This window comes from Coregonus lavaretus (assembly GCF_964263955.1).
Source record: "Coregonus lavaretus genome assembly, chromosome: 1".
In the NCBI taxonomy this organism is placed as follows: domain Eukaryota; kingdom Metazoa; phylum Chordata; class Actinopteri; order Salmoniformes; family Salmonidae; genus Coregonus; species Coregonus lavaretus.
Window position 1 is genome coordinate 21042491 of NC_139988.1, and position 20710 is coordinate 21063200.

Sequence of the window (20710 nt, forward strand, 5' to 3'; positions counted from 1 at the left end):
ATACAGCGATTGGACCTATATTAAAGGGCACTTCATTTCATATAACAGACGTTTCTAATTAAATATTGGTGTGCTTTACTACTTTTTCAAAAGAAACCAAATCTATACGCAGATTAGTGCTGGGGATTGTTCGGTGTCAATGTTTCGTGTTCAGATTGAAGTGTTGAGACACAACAACTAAGTAAGGCTAGAGTGTAAACTGACAACTAGAATCTTACAAATAGGATCTGACAACTAGGATCTGACAACTAGGATCTGCTGACAACAACAATAAAGGAAACCCTGAGAGAGAACATGTTGTAATCTAAGGTATTTAATTACAGACCTACCACGCATGACTGGTTTTACAAAAAAGGGGAGTTGTTGTCAAGGGTGATAGGTCAAGTTTGTTGATCAAACATCTTCCATGTCTGTGAACTTTTATTCAAGGTTAAAGTAAAATCTATAGTAAGTCTCAGAATATCAGCCCCTAAATGCTGTTGCATTTCTGAGATGTCAAAAAAGCAAGACAGAGACAGAAGAGAAGTAAACAGAATTATTACATCAAGGTAAAGTAAGTACTTTGTCTGAATGTCTAGAAAGGTGTAAACAAATATTTATGTAAATACCTCTCTGGGTGAATGACAGTAATTGCCATTTGTTTGTTTGTCACTAAACCATAGGTAAGACTTAACCCAAGCGTGACAAAAACACATGTAAACGTAAAGTGGCTCAGAGTTGGAGTGGTGATCTAGGATCAGGTCCGGCCTGTGTATTCATTTGAATCTAAAACACAAAACTGATCCTAGGTCAGCACTCATACTCTGACACGCTTTATGAATACGGGTCCTGCGCTGCTAGTAATATAATGTTCTTGAATGCTCTAGATTGCCTGGCCACAGAGGAACTGAAGGTTAAAAGGGGTGACAGAGGGCCCAGGGCATTACAGCAGGCTGGGGCCACCCGCATGAAGTGCACCGTTCTGTGCCAGTGAACCCTGGATGGGGTGGCAGAATGTTATTACCTGAATATTAAGTGAACATGTAATGGATATGTAAGCAAGGGCCCTGAGCGGTACAGGAAATAAACCCTGTTTGTTGGCCAAAGTGGTTTTCCTCGTTTCATCCCTTTAGTCCAGTTGTCCCAGAATCAGTGCCATTGTGGAACAGGAGCTAAACTAGCCTGGTCCCCAGATCTTGCCATTGGTGTGACAATGACCGTAGGAAAAAACCACAAACAGATCTGAGACCAGGCTGGAGCTAAGCTTTATGCTATGATTCCCTGTCCTGCTCGCACTGGATCTGTGTGTTAGAGAAAAGTTTACTGTAGGACATAGCCTGCTTTACTTTGGTTGTGTGTACTTTATGTAGGTGTTGCGTCAGCTGTGCTGTTTTGTACACAAAAGGCATAAGCTCCAGCAACAGGCTAGAGGCGAAATTGCAGGTGAACTGTGCAGGCATTGGGTGCAGTAAGGCAAAGGTTTTCAGCACAAACTTGCATTCTGGAAGGGCACGAGCTTTGTGGAATAATACTGCACACAAGCAAGCGATGTGTGTGTATGTGTATGTGTGTGTGCGTGCATATGTTTGTGCACTGTGCACTGTGCACAGCCAGGACAGTCAGCGATGAATGGAGTGAATAGATGCCCCCCCCCCCCCCCCCCCCCCGCAAAAAAAACATTTCAATATATTTAACATCATGTAAAAATATATTTTTTAAACATTTGCATCTTTGCTTAAATACATCTAATGACTTAAAATGTATTCCAGAGATGCATACAGTGACTTATTTCACATTTTGCTATGTTACAGCCTGAATTGAAAATAGATTTTTTTGAAATGTTTTACCCATCTACACAATACCCCATAATGACAAAGTGAAAACATGTTTATAGACATTTTTGCACATTTGTAAAATGAAATATCTAATTTACATACATTACAGGTCAAAGGTTTGGACACACCTACTCATTCAAGGGTTAATCTTTATTTTTACAATTTTTTACATTGTAGAATATTAGTGAAGACATCAAAACTATGAAATAACACATATGGAATCATGTAGTAACCAAAAAGTGTTAAACAAATCAAATATATTTTATATTTTATATTCTTAAAATAGCCGCCTTTGCCTTGATGACAGCTCTGCACACTCTTGGCATTCTCTCAACCAGCTTCATGAGGTAGTCACCTGGAATGCATTTCAATTAACAGGTGTGACTTCTTAAAAGTCTATTTGTGGAATTTCTTTCCTTCTTAATGAGTTTTGAGCCAATCAGTTGTGTTGTGACAAGGTGGGGGGTATACAGAAGATAGCCCTATTTGGTAAAAGACCAAGTCCATATTATGGCAAGAACAGCTCAAATAAGCAAAGAGAAACGACAGTCCATCATTACTTTAAGACATGAAGGTCAGTCAATACGGAACATTTCAAGAACTTTGAAAGTTTCTTCAAGTGCAGTCGCAAAAACCATCAAGCGCTATGATGAAACTGGCTCTCATGGAAGACCCAGATTTACCTCTGCTGCAGAGGATCAGTTCATTAGAAATTGCAGCCCAAATAAATGCTTCACAAAGTTCAAGTCACAGACACATCTCAACATCAACTGTTCAGAGGAGACTGTGTAAATCAGGTCTTCATGGTCGAATTGCTGCAAAGAAACCACTACTAAAGGACACCAATAAGAAGAAGAGACCTGCTTGGGCCAAGAAACTCGAGCAATGGACATTAGACCGGGGGAAATTTGTCCTTTGGTCTGGAGTCCAAATTTGAGATTTTTGGTTCCAACTGCCGTGTCTTTGTGAGACGCGGTGTGGGTGAACGGATGATCTCCGCGTGTGTAGTTTCCACCGTAAAGCAAGGAGGAGGAGGTGTTATGGTGTGGGGGTGCTTTGCTGGTGACACTGTCTGTGATTTATTTAGATTTGAAGGTACACTTAACCAGCATGGCTACCACAGCATTCTGCAGCGATACGTCATCGCATCTGGTTTGGGCTTAGTGGGACTATCATTTGTTTTTCAACAGGACAATGACCCAACACACCTCCAGGCTGTGTAAGGGCTATTTGACCAAGAAGGAGAGTGATGGAGTGCTGCATCAGATGACCTGGCCTCCACAATCCCCCGACCTCAACCCAATTGAGATGATTTGGGATGAGTCGGACGGCAGAGTGAAGGAAAAGCAGCCAACAAGTGCTAAGCATATGTGGGAACTCCTTCAAGACTGTTGGAAAAGCATTCCAGGTGAAGCTGGTTGAGAGAATGCCAAGAGTGTGCAATGCTGTCATCAAGGCAAAGGGTGGCTATTTGAAGAATCTCAAATATAAAATATATTTTGATTTGTTTAACACTTTTTTGTTACTGCATGATTCATAGTTTTGATGTCTTCACTCTTATTCTACAATGAAAAAAATAGTTTAAAAAAGAAAAATCCTTGAATGAGTAGGTGTGTCCAAACTTTTGACTGGTAGTGTATATTATTATTATTATTATTATTATTATTATTATTATTATTATTATTATTATTATATTATATATATCCTTACTGTAAGTGATCTCTGATATAATATAATATAATTAACATGAACAGAAGAAAAAAAACGACTTGACATAAATATCATACTCTACTCGGCCTCTGTGGAAATCCCCTATTATGACGCTGCATAGAGAACAGTGCACACCGGATAGAATCAAAGAGAAAATGTGAAACTTAATCTGACCACAGTGTAACTTGATTCAATTAAATTGAAGACCTTTATTCTGGTGCATAGGTAACTCATGTTTTATTGCCTGTTTTTCACCAGTGTGCTGTGGATTCCTTCCTATATTCCTAGCTTCATCTCTACAAAAAAAAAATGCAGTACTACACTTGTTTTAATAGATTTAGATTAATAAACAGATTTTACTAATTGAAATATATTTGTATGAAACTATCAACATCAGGAGGGAACAAAACACTCGGGGGCACGTCGGATCATTGATGCTTTTATGAGATAAACATCCACATGAGACAAGATAGAATTATCCTTATTAAACTTAATGCATTTTAAGGTTCAAAGCCGGGAGCTGTACAAAACATTACCAGGGACTCGGCACCTGTTACCATATTTGAAGGGGGCCGTTGTGAACTTCTTTCCTTGTTGGAGATACACTGGGCATATTGTCCTGGGAGGCGTGGGCCTTAATTAAGCGATATTTAGCATGACTGAGTGTGCATCCCAACTGGCAACCTATTTCCTATATAGTACACTACTTTTGACCAGGGCCCATATGGCTCTGATCAAAAGTAGTGCACTATATAGGGAATAGGGTGCCATTTAGGACATATAATGGGTAATGTAGGTTGATATAATTAGGGCTGGTCACAACATAGCGTAGCTGGGGCTAAGAGACTCTGTTTTTCATGCACTGTGTGTACACTGCACACAACTGTCCTAAACTTTTTGTCATAAAGCTCTTTCAACCTCATTTACTACACAGTATGTTGAGTTAAGTCCATTTGGATTTGTGTGTTATATTTTCAGTTTGAACATTGACCATAGTCGGTGTAAATATGTGTTGCTTTAGGCTAAATACATAGACTATACTGCTGTGATTCAACGTTTTATGACCAGTGAAGTGTCATTAAAGTGAGCGTTATTCTACTGTATAACAGTCTAACAGTGGGAGGATTAACTTTCACAAGGAGACAGTTATGGTAATGTGAAGATGATTCGCAGACATACACTGAGTTTCCATTCAATAATATATTATTGTCAGAATTACAACATTGTGGGGGCCAAAATCATAATGTTTTGTTTCCTTCTTTAATTTAAAGGTATTTACATTTTGGAGAAGGATGGGTTATGGAACGTTAGTATAACTTTTTTCTGTATAACCTTATATTCTGGCAATGGGGGCTACATCTTCTGCCAGGAGGAAGCAGAGTTTGAGACCAGAAAGTCTAGTTGACTCAGATAGCAGTGAGTCAAACCCCATTCGTTTTGGGCGGAGGAGAGGAGTGATTGCGCTCGGACGGAAAAAGGGAAAATGCTTTCAGTGGTGTGTGTGTGTGAGTAGGGAGGATGCTCTCAGTGGTTTGGCTGTGATGGAGCCTACTTCTGCCCGTGATCACACAATGAGAGTGTTCCAGTTTCCACATTAATTCTTGCCCTCAGCCTCAGTCTAACCTAGACCAATTCAGTCCTGTGGCGCTTCCTTTACTGACTTGTAGACAACACAACACTTTTGACTCCACCCAGATAAAAGTCACTTCAACGGTGGGCCATGCACTGCCTTGCATGCACAACCTCATCCATCATGCATTTAGTGTGGCAGGTTTAAGATGAGGGCAGAATTATTTGACCAAGTACACTTTAAAAATCGAATGACTGTTGAATTAGTACTCTGAAAGTAACACTATCCAACCACTGGCACCTAACTCAAAACATGTATTTTTGCTGGTTCTACAAACAATCAACCTGTCACAAAATGTAATCCACCCTAGTTACTGTAAGTGTTACGTGTTTCTCCTTAGATTACCTTGGTAAGACAAAATATATGAGTTACAGGAAGCCCTGTGAGTGGCAGGGCAATAGAAACAAACTGCAGTAGGGAAAAGCCCTGTGAGTGGCAGGGCAATAGAAACAAACTGCAGTAGGGAAAAGCCCTGTGGGTGGCAGGGCAATAGAAACAAACTGCAGTAGGGAAAAGCCCTGTGAGTGTCAGGGCAATAGAAACAAACTGCAGTAGGGAAAAGCCCTGTGAGTGGCAGGGCAATAGAAACAAACTGCAGTAGGGAAAAGCCCTGTGAGTGGCAGGGCAATAGAAACAAGCTGCAGTAGAGAAAAGCCCTGTGAGTGGCAGGGCAATAGAAACAAACTGTAGTAGGGAAAAGCCCTGTGAGTGGCAGAGCAATAGAAACAAACTGTAGTAGGGAAAAATACACCTCTGCATAATCAGGCCACAAGATACTTCGAAGTAGCTGAAAATACCACAGAAAATGAATGGGGCCAATAGGGTCTGTTGCCATGGGTTTTTGCATCTCTGGGCAACTGCCTCATTGTGATAAACTGTATTGACACAGTGCATGGAGGCAGGAAAAAAGGGAATCATAGATGATAAACATAGCCAGATTGACATTTTAAAATAGCATCTTGAGAGCAGACAAAGTGCACCATGGGAGAAAATAAAAAATATGAAGAAGAAGAAAGAATAAAAAAATGTAATGGTTTACATGTGAATGAAATTATGAACAACCAGCTGTGGAGAAAAGTAGGCCATAAAGTGTCTGCCACTCCCCTCCTCTCTCTTTTTCCCCTTGTCAATTTGCCTTGTCTCAAAGTTTTCACTGTCAACAAAAGAGCGTCCTTAGCTTTCTTCTCTCTATCACTAATCACTAATGCACTAATCACTAATGCATGTGTGGCGGGTGATTAGGACGGAGTCAGGCGCAGGAGGGTAAATCACTGAATAAATTGTTTATTCGGTAAAACAGCGGTACGCCGCAATGCGTAAAACACTCCAGTGCGGTATTACGGCTCACTGGAGACAACAAGGCACACGGGTGAATAATCCCGGCGATACAAAATACAATATAGCTCCACCGAGCTATAGTAACCTCCACAATAAACAATCACACACAAAGACAAGGGGGGCAGAGGGAATACTTATACAGGTACTGATGAGGGGATATGAACCAGGAGTGTGTAATAAACAAGACAAAACAAATGTAATGATGAGATGAGGAGCGGCAGTGGCTAGAAGGCCGGTGACGACGAACACCGAAGCCTGCCCGAACAAGGAGAGGAGGAAGTCGTGATAGTACCCCCCCCTTGAAGCGAAGCTCCAGCAGCGCGCTGACACCGGCCTCAGGGACGCCCAGGAGGACGCGGAGCATGGCGAGCCGGATGGCAACGGTGGAAATCCCGCAACAGGGAGGGATCGAGGACATCCCTCACCGGGACCCAGCACCGCTCCTCCCGACAGTACCCTTCCCACTACACAAGGTACTGAAGGCCCCCCACCCGACGCCTCGAATCCAGGATGGAACGGACGGAGTATGCCGGGGCCCCCTCGATGTCCAGAGGGGGTGGAGAGACCTCCCGCACTTCAGACTCCTGGAGCGGACCAGCCACCACTGGCCTGAGTAGAGACACGTGAAACGAGGGGTTAATACGGTTTTCAGGAGGGAGTAGTAACCTATACGTAACCTTGTTTATTCTCCTCAGGACTTTGACCGCCCCACAAACCACGGGCTCAGCTTCCGGCAGGGTAGGAGGAGGGGCAGATTCCGGGTTGAGAGCCAGACCCGATCACCCGGTACAAAGACCCGGGCCTCACTACAGTGGCGGTCAGCGTTGGCTTTCTGGCGACGCACGGCGCGCTGGAGGTAGATGTGGGCAGCGTTCCACATCTCCCCCGCGCGCCGAAATCAGTCGTCCACTGCAGAAGCTTCGGTCTGGCTCTGATGCCCTAAGACACATTGAAAGGGAGTTAGGTTAATGGAGGATTGGCGGAGAGAGTTCTGGGCATATAGCAAGAACACCGACCACTCCCCCGGCCGGTTCTGGCAGTAGGACTGTAGGAACATACCCACATCCTGATTCACCCGTTCCACCTGCCCATTAGACTTGGGGTGAAACCTCCATGCTGTGTAAGGGCTATTTTACCAAGAAGGAGAGAGATGGAGTGCTGCATCAGATGATCTGGCCTCCACAATCCCCGACCTTAACCCAATTGAGATGGTTTGGGATGAGTCGGACCACAGAATGAAGGAAAAGCAGCCAACAAGTGCTCAGCATATGTGGGAACTCCTTCAAGACTGTTGGAAAAGCATTCCAGGTGAAGCTGTACAGATTAACGTGGTACCTTCAGGAGTGTGGAAATTGCTCCCAATTTGAGGTCTTGGCTGATTTATTTTCATTTTCCCATGATTTCAAGCAAAGAGGCACTGAGTTTGAAGGTAGGCCTTGAAATACATCCACAGGTACACCTCCAATTGACTCAAATTATGTAAATTAGCCTATCAGAAGCTTCTAAAGCCATTAGATCATTTTCTGGAATTTTCCAAGCTGTTTAAAGGCACAGTCAACTTAGTGTATATAAACTTATGAGCAACTGGAATTGTGATACAGTGAATTATAAGTGAAATAATCTGTCTGTAAACAATTGTTGGAAAAATTACTTGTGTCATGCACAAAGTAGATGTCCTAACCGACTTGCCAAAACTATAGTTTGTTAACAAGAAATTTGTGGAGTGGTTGAAAAATTAGTTTGAATGACTCCAACCTAAGTGTATGTAAACTTCCAACTTCAACTGTATGAGACTTCTGAAGGTAATTGGTTGCACCAGATCTTATTTAGGGGCTTCATAGCAAAGGGGGTGAATGCATATGCACGCACCACTTTTCCGTTATTTATTTTTTAGAATTTTTTGAAACAAGTTATATTTTTCATTTCACTTCACCAATTTGGACTATTTTGTGTATGTCCATTACATGAAATCCAAATAAAAATCAATTTAAATTACAAGTTGTAATGCAAAAAAATAGGAAAAACGCCAAGGGGTTTGAATACTTTTGCAAGGCATTGTATATAGATAATCCATCCACCTGACAGGTGTGGCATATCAAGAAGCTGATTAAACAGCATGATCATTACACAGGTGCACCTTGCACTGGGGACAATAAAATGCCACTCTAAAATGTGCAGTTTTGTCACAAAACACAACGCCACAGATGTCTCAAGTTTTGAGGGAGAGTGCAATTGTCATGCTGACTGCAGGAATGTCCACCAGCGCTGTTGTCAGAGAATTTAATGTTAATTTCTCTACCAATGTCGTTTTAGAGAATTTGGCAGTACGTCCAACCGGCCTCACAACCGCAGACCATGTGTAACCACACCAGTCCAGGCCTACACATCCGGCTTCTTCTCCTGCGGGATCGTCTGAGACCAGCCACGCGGGCAGCTGATGAAACTGTGGGTTTGCTCAACTGAAGAATTTCTGCACAAACTGTCAGAAACCATCTCAGGGAAGCTCATCTGCGTGCTCGTCATCCTCACCAGGGTCTTGACCTGACTGCAGTTCGGTGTAGTAACCGACTTCAGTGGGCAAATTCTCACCGTCAATGGCCACTGCAACACTGGAGATGTATGCTCTTCACGGATGAATCCTGGTTTCAACTGTACAGGGCAGATAGCAAACAGTGTGTATGGCATCGTGTGGGCGAGCGGTTAGCTCATGTCAACGTTGTGAACATAGTGCCCCATGGTGGCGCTGGGGTTATGGTATGGGCAGGCATAAGCTACGGACAACGAACACAATTGCATTTTATCAACAGCAATTTGAATGCACAGAGGACCTGAGGACCATTGTCGTGCCGTTCATCTGCCGCATTCACCTCATATTTCAGCATGATAATGCACAGCCCTATGTCACAAGGATCTGTACACAATTCCTGGAGCTGAAAATGTCCCAGTTCTTCCATGACCTGCATACTCACTAGACATGTCACCCATTGAGCATGTGTGGGATGCTCTGGATCGATGTGTACGACAGCGTGCCCCAGTTCCCACCAATATCCAGCAACTTCGCACAGCCACTGAAGAGGAGTGGGACAACATTCCACAGGCCACAATCAACAGCCTGATCAACTCTATGCAAAGGATATGTGTCGCGCTGCATGAGGAAATGGTGGTTACAACAAATACTGACTGGTTTTCTGATTCACACCTATACCTTTTTTTTAAGGTATCTGTGACCAACAGATGCATATCTGTATTCCCAGTCATGTGAAATCCATAGATTAGGGCCTAATGTATTCAATTGACTGATTTCCTTATATGAACTGTAACTCAGTAAAATCGTTGAAATTGTTGCATGTTGCGTTTATATTTTTGTTCAGTGTATAAAAACACAGATCAACGTAAATCAAACTGTACACAAATATGTAAAAGAGGCAGGATTTTCCACTTCCTAATTATTCAGTCCAGCTGAAAATCACTTATTCTGTCCAAACGGGGAAACAGACAAGGCAAGATCAGGGGTCAGAGAAAAAATGAAAAAGAAGCAGTGGCTTAAACTTCAAGTGCAATTACTATAATATTTTAACCCCAAGGGGTGAAAAAATGCTGTCATTTCAAAAACAATTTTTTGACCCTTCTGAAATGTTAGGACTTTGTCAAGCAACTCGTAACTAACAAAAAACACAATTGACAATGATTTCTGTGTTATATGGGGGAATGAAAATTAATCTAACTTTTGTACACTAAGCAAAAGAGAAAATACTCAATTGTGCACTTTGTGATAAAAGCACCAAATTTGGCACAGAGGTAAATGCAAGTACCCTGAAAAGTTATGCAGCCAATATGCAGCCACCCCAGATGGGGGGTATGGCAGTCACTATAACTAAAAAATAACTCAAGAATTGAAATACATATTTTGCCTTAAATCAATGTATCTGGTGAGAGTCTCATCTTTGAGATTCAATTGGAACTGAGTTGATAGCTCAAAGTTAGAGCTAAAAGTCTGATGGCACCAGCACCCATATCACCCATATCGGAAGCCATTTTAGGTCATACCGGTATGTCAGATAAGCTCAATCACCAATTTCTCAGCCTCTAAGTATCACAGAAAAACAACACTTTTAATAAATAACAGACATGCTCATGAAATGAATTTGAACAAAATAACTGTTAGAAACATAAAAAAAACATTTTAAAAACATATATTTTTTAACATCAAACTTGACTATAAATGTGTGAACAATTTTAAACGTATGCTTATTTTGGAGAATTTTAACCATTTACTTGTTTTACAAAAGGTTAACTAGGGTCGATGTCCGTGCCCTCGAGAAAATTGAATTAGCATAATACATTACATTAAATTTACATTTTAGTCATTTAGCAGACGCTCTTATCCAGAGCGACTTACATATATATATTTTTTTATACTGGCCCCCTGTGGGAATCGAACCCACAACCCTGGCGTTGCAAACACCATGCTCTATCAACTGAGCTACATCCCTGCCGGCCATTCCCTCCCCTACCCTGGACGACGCTGGGCCAATTGTGCGCCGCCCATGAGTCTCCCGGTCGCGGCCGGCTGCGACAGAGCCTGGATTCGAAACAGGATCTAGTGGCACAGTTTTGCACTGCGATGCAGTGCCTTAGACCACTGCGCCACTCAGGAGCTCGAATACAGTTTTCATACAAAAATCACCATCAAAATGTGTCTGTTTAAGATAGAGATACATGTTTTTTTGCATGGGCTGTGTCTCAATCCACCGGCAGCCTTCCACCTGCGCTGGAAGGTGGCCAAGCTACAGTGATGTAGATATAAGATCTTTCTTATATCTCTCAGATATAGGACAAACACTTTAAAACAAACTTCCTATTGATTTATTTTTTGACTATCTGTTTTCCATGTATGAATCTGTTATTCAGTAAGTTTCTATGGGCTAATAGCAGTAAGGCAAAATTCAATGTTTCATCCCCCAAAAAATTTTGATATGTTTTTGATACATAAAGGGGTCCTAAATGAACGAACGGCGCCGGAGAAGATGGCTGCCGTTTTACAGCCCTCTAACCAATTGTACTCTTATGTGTGTTTTTCCGCGTTATTTGTAATTTATTTTGTACATAATGTTTCTGCCATCGTCTCTTATAACCAAAAAGAGCTTCTGGATATCAGGACAGCGATTACTCACCTCGTATTGGACGAAGATTTTTTCTTCAACAAGGCGGCCGCGAAGGATATCCTACAGACACCCGACAAGGCCCAAATCCCCGTCATTCGCATGAGGAAGAGACGGAGATATCGTGGACGTAGGTCGGGGTGCCTTGTAAGGATCCGAAGGCGAGCGAGTAAACTGCCGCTCCCATCAATCCTATTAGCCAATCTTCAATCATTGGAGAACAAATTGGATGACCTAAGATTACGGTTATCCTACCAACGGGACATTAAAAACTGTAATATCTTATGTTTCACCGAGTTGTGGCTGAACGACGACATGGATAACATACAGCTAGCGGGCTATACGCTACATCGGCAGGATAGAACGGCTGACTCCGGTAAGACAAGGGGTGGCGGTCTGTGTATATTTGTAAACAACAGCTGGTGCACAAAATCAAATACTAAGGAAGTCTTGAGGTTTTGCTCGCCTGAGGTAGAGTATCTTATGATAAGCTGTAGACCACACTATTTACCAAGAGAGTTTTCATCTATATTTTTCATAGCTGTCTATTTACCACCACAAACCAATGCTGGCATTAAGATTGCACTGAATGAGCTGTATAAGGCCATAAATCAACAGGAAAACGCTCAGCCAGATGCAGCGCTCCTAGTGGCCAGGGACTTTAATGCAGGGAAACTTAAATCCGTTCTACCTAATTTCTACCAGCATGTTAAATGTGCAACCAGAGGAAAAAAAACTCTAGACCACCTTTACTCCACACACAGAGACGCATACAAAGCTCTCCCTCGCCCTCCATTTGGCAAATCTGACCATAACTCTATCCTCCTGATTCCTGCTTATAAGCAAAAACTAAAGCAGGAAGCACCAGTGACTCGGTTAATAAAAAAGTGGTCAGATGACGCAGATGCTAAGCTACAGGACTGTTTTGCTAGCACAGACTGGAACATGTTCCGGGATTCTTCAGATAGCATTGAGGAGTACACCACATCAGTCACTGGCTTCATCAATAAGTGCATCGATGATGTCGTCCCCACAGTGACCGTACGTACATACCCCAACCAGAAGCCATGGATTACAGGAAACATCCGCACTGAGCTAAAGGGTAGAGCTGCCGCTTTCAAGGACCGGGACTCTAACCCGGACGCTTATAAGAAATCCCGCTATGCCCTCCGACGAACCATCAAACAGGCAAAGAGTCAATACAGGACTAAGATTGAATCGTACTGCACTGGCTCTGACGCTCGTCGGATGTGGCAGGGCTTGAAAACTATTACAGACTACAAAGGGAAGCACAGCCGCGAGCTGCCCAGTGACAAAAGACTTCCAGACGAGCTAAACCACTTCTATGCTCGCTTCGAGGCAAGCAACACTGAAGCATGCATGAGAGCACCAGCTGTTCCGGATGACTATGTGATCACGCTCTCCAAAGCCGATGTAAGTAAGACTTTTAAGCAGGTCAACATTCACAAGGCCGCAGGGCCAGATGGATTACCAGGACGTGTACTCCGAGCATGTGCTGACCAACTGGCAAGTGTCTTCACTGACATTTTCAACATGTCCCTGACTGAGTCTGTAATACCAACATGTTTCAAGCAGACCACCATAGTCCCCGTGCCCAAGGACTCTAAGATAACCTGCCTAAATGACTACCGACCAGTAGCAATGACGTCTGTAGCCATGAAGTGCTTTGAAAGGCTGGTCATGGCTCACATCAACAGCATTATCCCAGAAACCCTAGACCCACTCCAATTTGCATACCGCCCCAACAGATCCACAGATGATGCAATCTCTATTGAACTCCACACTGCCCTTTCCCACCTGGACAAGAGGAACACCTACGTGAGAATGCTATTCATTGACTACAGCTCAGCATTCAACACCATAGTGCCCTCAAAGCTCAACACTAAGATAAGGATCCTGGGACTAAACACCTCCCTCTGCAACTGGATCCTGGACTTCCTGACGGGCCGCCCCCAGGTGGTAAGGGTAGGTAACAACACATCTGCCACACTGATCCTCAACACGGGGGCCCCTCAGGGGTGCGTGCTCAGTCCCCTCCTGTACTCCCTGTTCACCCATGACTGCATGGCCAGGCACGACTCCAACACCATCATTAAGTTTGCCGACGACACAACAGTGGTAGGCCTGATCACCGACAACGATGAGACAGCCTATAGGGAGGAGGTCAGAGACCTGGCCGTGTGGTGCCAGGATAAAAACAACCTCTCCCTCAACGTGACCAAGACAAAGGAGATGATTGTGGACTACAGGAAAAAAAAGAGGACTGAGCACGCCCCCATTCTCATCGACGGGGCTGTAGTGGAACAGGTTGAGAGCTTCAAGTTCCTTGGTGTCCACATCACCAACAAACTATCATGGTCCAAACACACCAAGACAGTCGTGAAGAGGGCACGACAAAGCCTATTCCCCCTCAGGAGACTGAAAAGATTTGGCATGGGTCCTCAGATCCTCAAAAAAATCTACAGCTGCACCATCGAGAGCATCCTGACTGGTTGCATCACCGCCTGGTATGGCAACTGCTTGGCCTCCGACCGCAAGGCACTACAGAGGGTAGTGCGTACGGCCCAGTACATCACTGGGGCCAAGCTTCCTGCCATCCAGGACCTCTATACCAGGCGGTGTCAGAGGAAGGCCCTCAAAATTGTCAACGACTCCAGCCACCCTAGTCATAGACTGTTCTCTCTGCTACCGCACGGCAAGCGGTACCGGAGTGCCAAGTCTAGGTCCAAAAGACTTCTCAACAGCTTCTACCCCCAAGCCATAAGACTCCTGAACAGCTAATCATGGCTACCCAGACTATTTGCACTGCCCCCCCACCCCATCCTTTTACGCTGCTGCTACTCTGTTAATTATTTATGCATAGTCACTTTAACTCTACCCACATGTACATATTACTTCAACTACCTCAACTAGCCGGTGCCCCCGCACATTGACTCTGCACCGGTACCCCCCTGTATATATAGCCTCCCTACTGTTATTTTATTTTACTTCTGCTCTATTTTTTCTCAACACTTTTTTTGTTGTTGTTTAATTTTTACTTTTTTGTTAAAAATAAATGCACTGTTGGTTAAGGGCTGTAAGTAAGCATTTCACTGTAATGTCTGCACCTGTTGTATTCGGCGCATGTGGCCAATCAAATTTGATTTGATTTGATTTAAAATTCTAAATCAAATAGCTAAATGATCCTTGGTATGACCAGCTGAAATCAATTCCATATGTTAGCTTAGTAGGACCCCTCCTGCGTAGACTCTTTTAATAACTAATCTAAAGAGGACCATCGCGCTCTCCCAAAAGTTTGGTTGTTGTGTAAAACCCGTAACTTCAAATAAGCAAAATGTGTGATGAGTCCGCACTCAAAAAGATGTAGCATAAAGCTTACTTTATTTTTTATTTTATTTTCATTTCACTGCATCAGGGATAGCGTACACAGACATTTATTTTAATTTCACTGCATCAGGGATAGCGTACACAGACATTTATTTTCATTTCACTGCATCAGGGATAGCGTACACAGACATTTCACTGCATCAGGGATAGCGTACACAGACATTTCACTGCATCAGGGATAGCGTACACAGACATTTCACTGCATCAGGGATAGCGTACACAGACATTTCACTGCATCAGGGATAGCGTACACAGACATTTCACTGCATCAGGGATAGCGTACACAGACATTTCACTGCATCAGGGATAGCGTACACAGACATTTCACTGCATCAGGGATAGCGTACACAGACATTTCACTGCATCAGGGATAGCGTACACAGACATTTCGGTTTTGTAGCCTTCCTCAGTGTGTAGGTACACATCTTTTTCATTCAAAACAGCATTTATTGGGAACCGGTGAGCAGCAGAGGCATCTAATCAGGAATGATACTTTTCTTGACATCTCAGTCGACCAGACAGTTCCTACAGGCCCTAGTTTTGTCGTACCTGGACTACTGGCCAGTTGTGTGGTCATGTGCGGCAAAGAGGGATAAACAGTGAGCTCCAAAAGTATTGGGACAGTGACAATTTTGTTGTTGTTTTGGCTCTGTACTCCAGCACTTTGGATTTGAAATTATTTAATGATTATGAGGTTAGAGTGCAGACTGTCAGCTTTAATTTGAGTAAATGTTCATCCATATCGGATTAACCGTTTAGAAATTACAGCACTTTTTGTACATAGTCCCTCCATTTTAGGGGACCCAACGTACAGTATTGGGACAAATTCACTTGTACGTATGTGTATTAAAGTAGTCAAAAGTTTTGTATTTGGTCCCATATTCCTAGCACGCAATGATTACATCAAGCTTGTGACTCTATAAACTTGTTGTTTTGCTGTTTGTTTTGGTTGTGTTCAGATCATTTAGTGCCCAATAGAAATTAAAGGTAAATAATGTATTGTGTCATTTTGGAGTGATTTTTATTGTAAATAAGTATAGATATGTTTCTAAGCACTTCTACGTTAATGTGGATGCTACAATGATTACGGATAGTCCTGAATGAATCATGAATAATGATGAGTGAGAAAGTTACAGACGCACAAATATCATACCCTTCCAAATAATTGCTAACCTCCCCTGCTATTGTAATGCATGTCTTGGGTGTATGATATTTGTGTGTCTGTAACTTTCTCACTCATCATTATTGATGACATACTGTACATCAGATTTCACCAACATGTTTGACAGATTTCTAGATCGTTTTTAGTTAAATAAGGGTTGATTCTGAAAGTCAGAATTGAACGAGGTGTCTGGTGATAGATAGTATAAGCCAGTGTTGACAATAGACTTAATGCTTTTACAGCTATCATTGAAAGTAAGTATTTCGAAAAATCTAAAATTGAAGTCATCTTTATGCAACTTATTTTTGAGTGCGGACCATCACACTTTTTTGCTTCCAAAAGGTTCATAAAAAAAACTGTTACTGCTTGATAGACAATGTCTCTTTGAAATCATGACCAATTTGGGGTCAGAGAGAGAACAACCACATCTCAACTCAACTGCTCTCCATCTAAACAGTTTATTGCCAGTAAACCTCAGAGAGAAGTCTCTCAAATCACCATCAAGTTGTTTCCAATCGCAGAAACGTTCCATTATAATGATGGAATGGCACAACCTCTCCCCATGAGTGTTCTCCTCCCTAACACACAAACACCCAACTCCAATCCACACTCAAAATTCCCATGACCCACCAACAAACAATGTGGGTGTATCTGGACGGAGTTTGCTGTTGTCCTTCAAATACCACCATACTCTAGTAAATATATTTGTTCAGATATTTTGTATGTTTGTTTAATTCTTAATTCATAATTTCGGAACCCAGAACCAAATCTTGGCTTGGCCACCGGATCTAGAGACTACAATTCATAACAGTGACATTTTCAGTGTTATACAGTAGATAATACAATCACTGAACATTATTTTCCTATCTCTCTTATTCCCAGATCTTACAGGATGAACAAAGAGTACACCGAGGTCAGTCCCTATGATCCCTCCGTCGACACCTACACCACCACCCTGTCCGGGGTGAAGGCCGAGTTCGACTCCAAGCACAAGAAGTGTCGTTACGTCCGCAAAGATGGCAAGTGCAATGTCCTGTTCCGCCATGTTCCTGAGGAGTGCCTCATGTACGTCACAGACATCTTCACCACGCTGGTGGAGATCAGGTGGCGTGTCATGTTCCTCATCTTCGCCCTCTCCTACATCTTCTCCTGGCTCTTCTTCGGCATCCTCTATTGGGTGATTGCCATGGCTAACGGAGACATGAAGGACCCTAATAATGCCCCCTGTGTGTACGAGGTGAGGGACTTCACTGGGGCATTCCTCTTCTCACTGGAGACCCAGACCACGATCGGTTATGGTTTTAGAGGGATGTCGGAGAACTGCATGGTGGCCATCATCATTGTGACAGTGCAGGACGTCATCAGCTGTTTTATTGATACGTTTATCATCGGTATTGCTGTGGCGAAGATGGCATCGGCACGGAAGCGGGCGCAGACGGTGGGCTTCAGCAACTGCGCCGTCATTAACTTGCAAAACGGGCAGTTGTGCCTGTCTTGGAGGATCGGGGACTTCCGCCGGCACCACATGGTGGAGGGGAAGGCCCGCGCCCAAATCTTCCGCCCCAACATGCACGCCACGGGCAGGGAGGACGTCAACTACAAGGACCTGGAAATCAAACAGAGTGATATCATTTTAGCGATACCAACCACCATCTTCCACATTATTGAGCCCAGTAGTCCACTCTACCGCATAAGCCTAGAGGAGCTTCGGAAAGACGACTTTGAGCTAGTGGTGTCCTTCACCTACACAGACGACTCGACGGGCATCCTGCACCAGACCCGCACCTCCTACACGCCCGACGAGATCCACTGGGGACATCTGTTCCAAGAGATGCTGAATGTAAACCGGAGATACTACAAGGTAGACTACTCCATGTTCCACCAAACTACTAAGGTCCTGGTTCCGGAGGTCAGTGCGGAGGAGTACGAGCAAAAAGGTTTTGGTGTTCCCCACGTCACTCCCCGTGCCCCAAATGCCCATGCATTAATCGCAAACCCCCGACTGGTGAATGGCACCCTAGAACCTGAGGTACATGTAGCCACGGTTGCTACTATCGCACCAGTTTGCGACGATCACGGACATTTGTGTCTTCTAAGGAACCCCATTCTGACATGACGATGCCAACACAATTTCATTGAAGCTGGCCAATGGCCATTCAGAAACAAATGAACTCAAGGACAATTTGATAATTTCTGCACAGGCAACAGTAGGAGCAGGCAGGCATTTTGTGCAGGCTGGCATGGTGGTGTGTTCTTAGTGGAATTTGCTTGCAGGAAGTAACCCCCCCCCCCCCCCCCCCCCTCCCCTCACACACACACACACACACAAAAACTTGGAAACTTCTGCTGTCATGTTGCTTGCATTAAAAGTATCTATGGTGGAGTCACAATATAATACAAACAATATTACAATGTCTGCTCCTCAATATGATAAATAGGCTACTGAAATCAAAGAGAAAATGAATAAAAATAAGATAATCATGATTTTTGGGAGAGGTTATGGTAACTTTATACTGTTATCTACAACAGAAAGTACTGTATAGAGACTAATTTATTTTAAGAATATGTTTTGAGGTGTTATTTTGTGAGAGCGTTGTAAAATACCCGTTGACTTATTCCACATTTTGTTGTGTTACAGCCTGAATTCAAAATGGATTAAAGAAAAAAATTCTTGCCCATCTACACACAATACCCCATAATGTCAAAGTGAAAACATGTTTTTAGAAATGTTTGCAACTTTATTTGAAATGAAATACAAAAATATCTCATTTACATAAGTATTCACACCCCTGAGTCAATACATGTTAAAATCACCTTTGGCTGCGATTACAGCTGTGAGTCTTTCTGGGTAAGTCTATAAGAGCTTGCACACCTTATTGTACAATATTTGCACATTTTTATTTTATTTATTCTTCAAGCTCTGTCAAGTTGGTTGTTGATCATTGCTACACAGCCATTTCAAATCTTGCCATAGATTTCCAAGCCGATTTAAGTCAAAACTGTAACTAGTCCACAAAGGAACATTCAATGTCATCTTGGTAAACAACTCCAGTGTATATTTGGCTGTGTTTTAGGTTATTGTCCTGCCGAAAGGTGAATTTGTCTCCCAGTGTCTTTTGGAAAGCAGACTGAACCAGGTTATCCTCTAGGATTTTATCTGTGCTCTATTCCGTTTCTTTTTATGCTAAAAAAACTCCCTAGTCATTGCCGATGACAAGCATACCCATAACATGATGCAGCCACCAACATGCTTGAAAATATGAAGAGTGGTACTCAGTGATGTGTTGTGTTGGATTTGTCCCAAACATAATGCTTTGTATTCAGGACACATTTTTTATTGCAAACATGATGCATGTTTTGAAATAGTTGTATCCTGTACAGGCTTTCTTCTTTTCACTCTGTCATTTAGGTTAGTATTGTGGAGTAACTACAATGATGTTGATCCATTCTCAGTTTTCTCCTATCACAGCCATTAAACTCTGTAACTGTTTTACAGTCTCCATTGCCCTCATGGTGAAATCCCTGAGCGGTTTCCTTCCTCTCCGGCAACTGAGTTAGGAAGGATGCCTGTATCTTTGTAGTGAATGGGTATATTGATACACCATCCAAAGTGTAATTAATAACTTCACCATGCTCAAAGGGATATTCAATGTCTGCTTTTTTGTATTTTTACCTATCTACCAATAGATGCCCTTCTTTGCGAAGCATTTGAAAACTTCCCTGGTCTTTGAGGTGGTCATTCAGAAATCATGTTAAACACTATTATTGCACACAGAGTGAGCCCATGCAACTTATTATGTGACTTGTTAAGCAACTTTTTTACTCATGAACTTATTTAGGCTTGCCATAACAAAGGGGTTGAACACTTTTTGATTCAAGACAATTCAGCTTTTCATTTTTAATTAATTTGTAAACATTTTTAGAAACATAATTCCACTTTGACATTATGGGGTATTGTGTGTAGTGACACAAAATCTAAATTTAATTCATTTTAAATTCAGACTGTAACAGAAAATGTGGAACAAGTCAAGGAGTGTGAATACTCTCTGACAGCACTGTATGTGAGTATGCTGAACACAATGACGTACCAACACATTCCAGAAATGTTGAGGACAGCAGAATAAAGTGTTTTGCTTGTTGTGTGGTTAGTTTAAAACTACTTTTGTACATACGCTGTGTTTAATACACATTTACGTCTGTTGCATTTATACACTGATCATTAAAATATCTCCCCTATTCACTACACAGCAAATTGGCCAGTGTTAATTAGTGTTGATTTTTCAGTGTACCATTTCTAGTGTTGATTCAGGAGTTAAATTAACTATGTAAGCGTTCAATTAAAACTCAGTGGTGTGAAATAATCCCAGTGTTGGTGTTAATAACCAGAGATGAACCAAAACCACATCCATCATTATCATATTTACCAGCATGCTCTATTGCAGAATGATTTTTATAATTGTTTGTTTCAATATCTATGTTTGTGCAT

General features: G+C 42.6%; 1 protein-coding gene across 1 annotated transcript; it reads left to right on the top strand.

Moving 5' to 3' along the window:
* The first annotated feature begins 490 nt into the window (after positions 1–490).
* LOC311135659 (inward rectifier potassium channel 16-like) lies at positions 491–18526 on the top strand. The gene is made up of 2 exons (XM_084169684.1): positions 491–548; positions 17107–18526. The coding sequence occupies exons 1-2, from the start codon at positions 493–495 to the stop codon at positions 18338–18340; spliced, it is 1290 nt and encodes a 429-aa protein (XP_084025810.1). The 5' UTR covers positions 491–492; the 3' UTR covers positions 18341–18526.
* The last annotated feature ends 2184 nt before the right edge of the window (positions 18527–20710 follow it).

Coding starts and splice junctions, on each gene's coding strand:
- LOC311135659 (XM_084169684.1), top strand. CDS start 493: ATGTCAAAAAAGCAAGACAGAGACAGAAGAGAAGTAAACAGAATTATT. Junction 549..17,106: donor AACAGAATTATTACATCAAG/GTAAAGTAAGTA, acceptor TCTTATTCCCAG/ATCTTACAGGATGAACAAAG.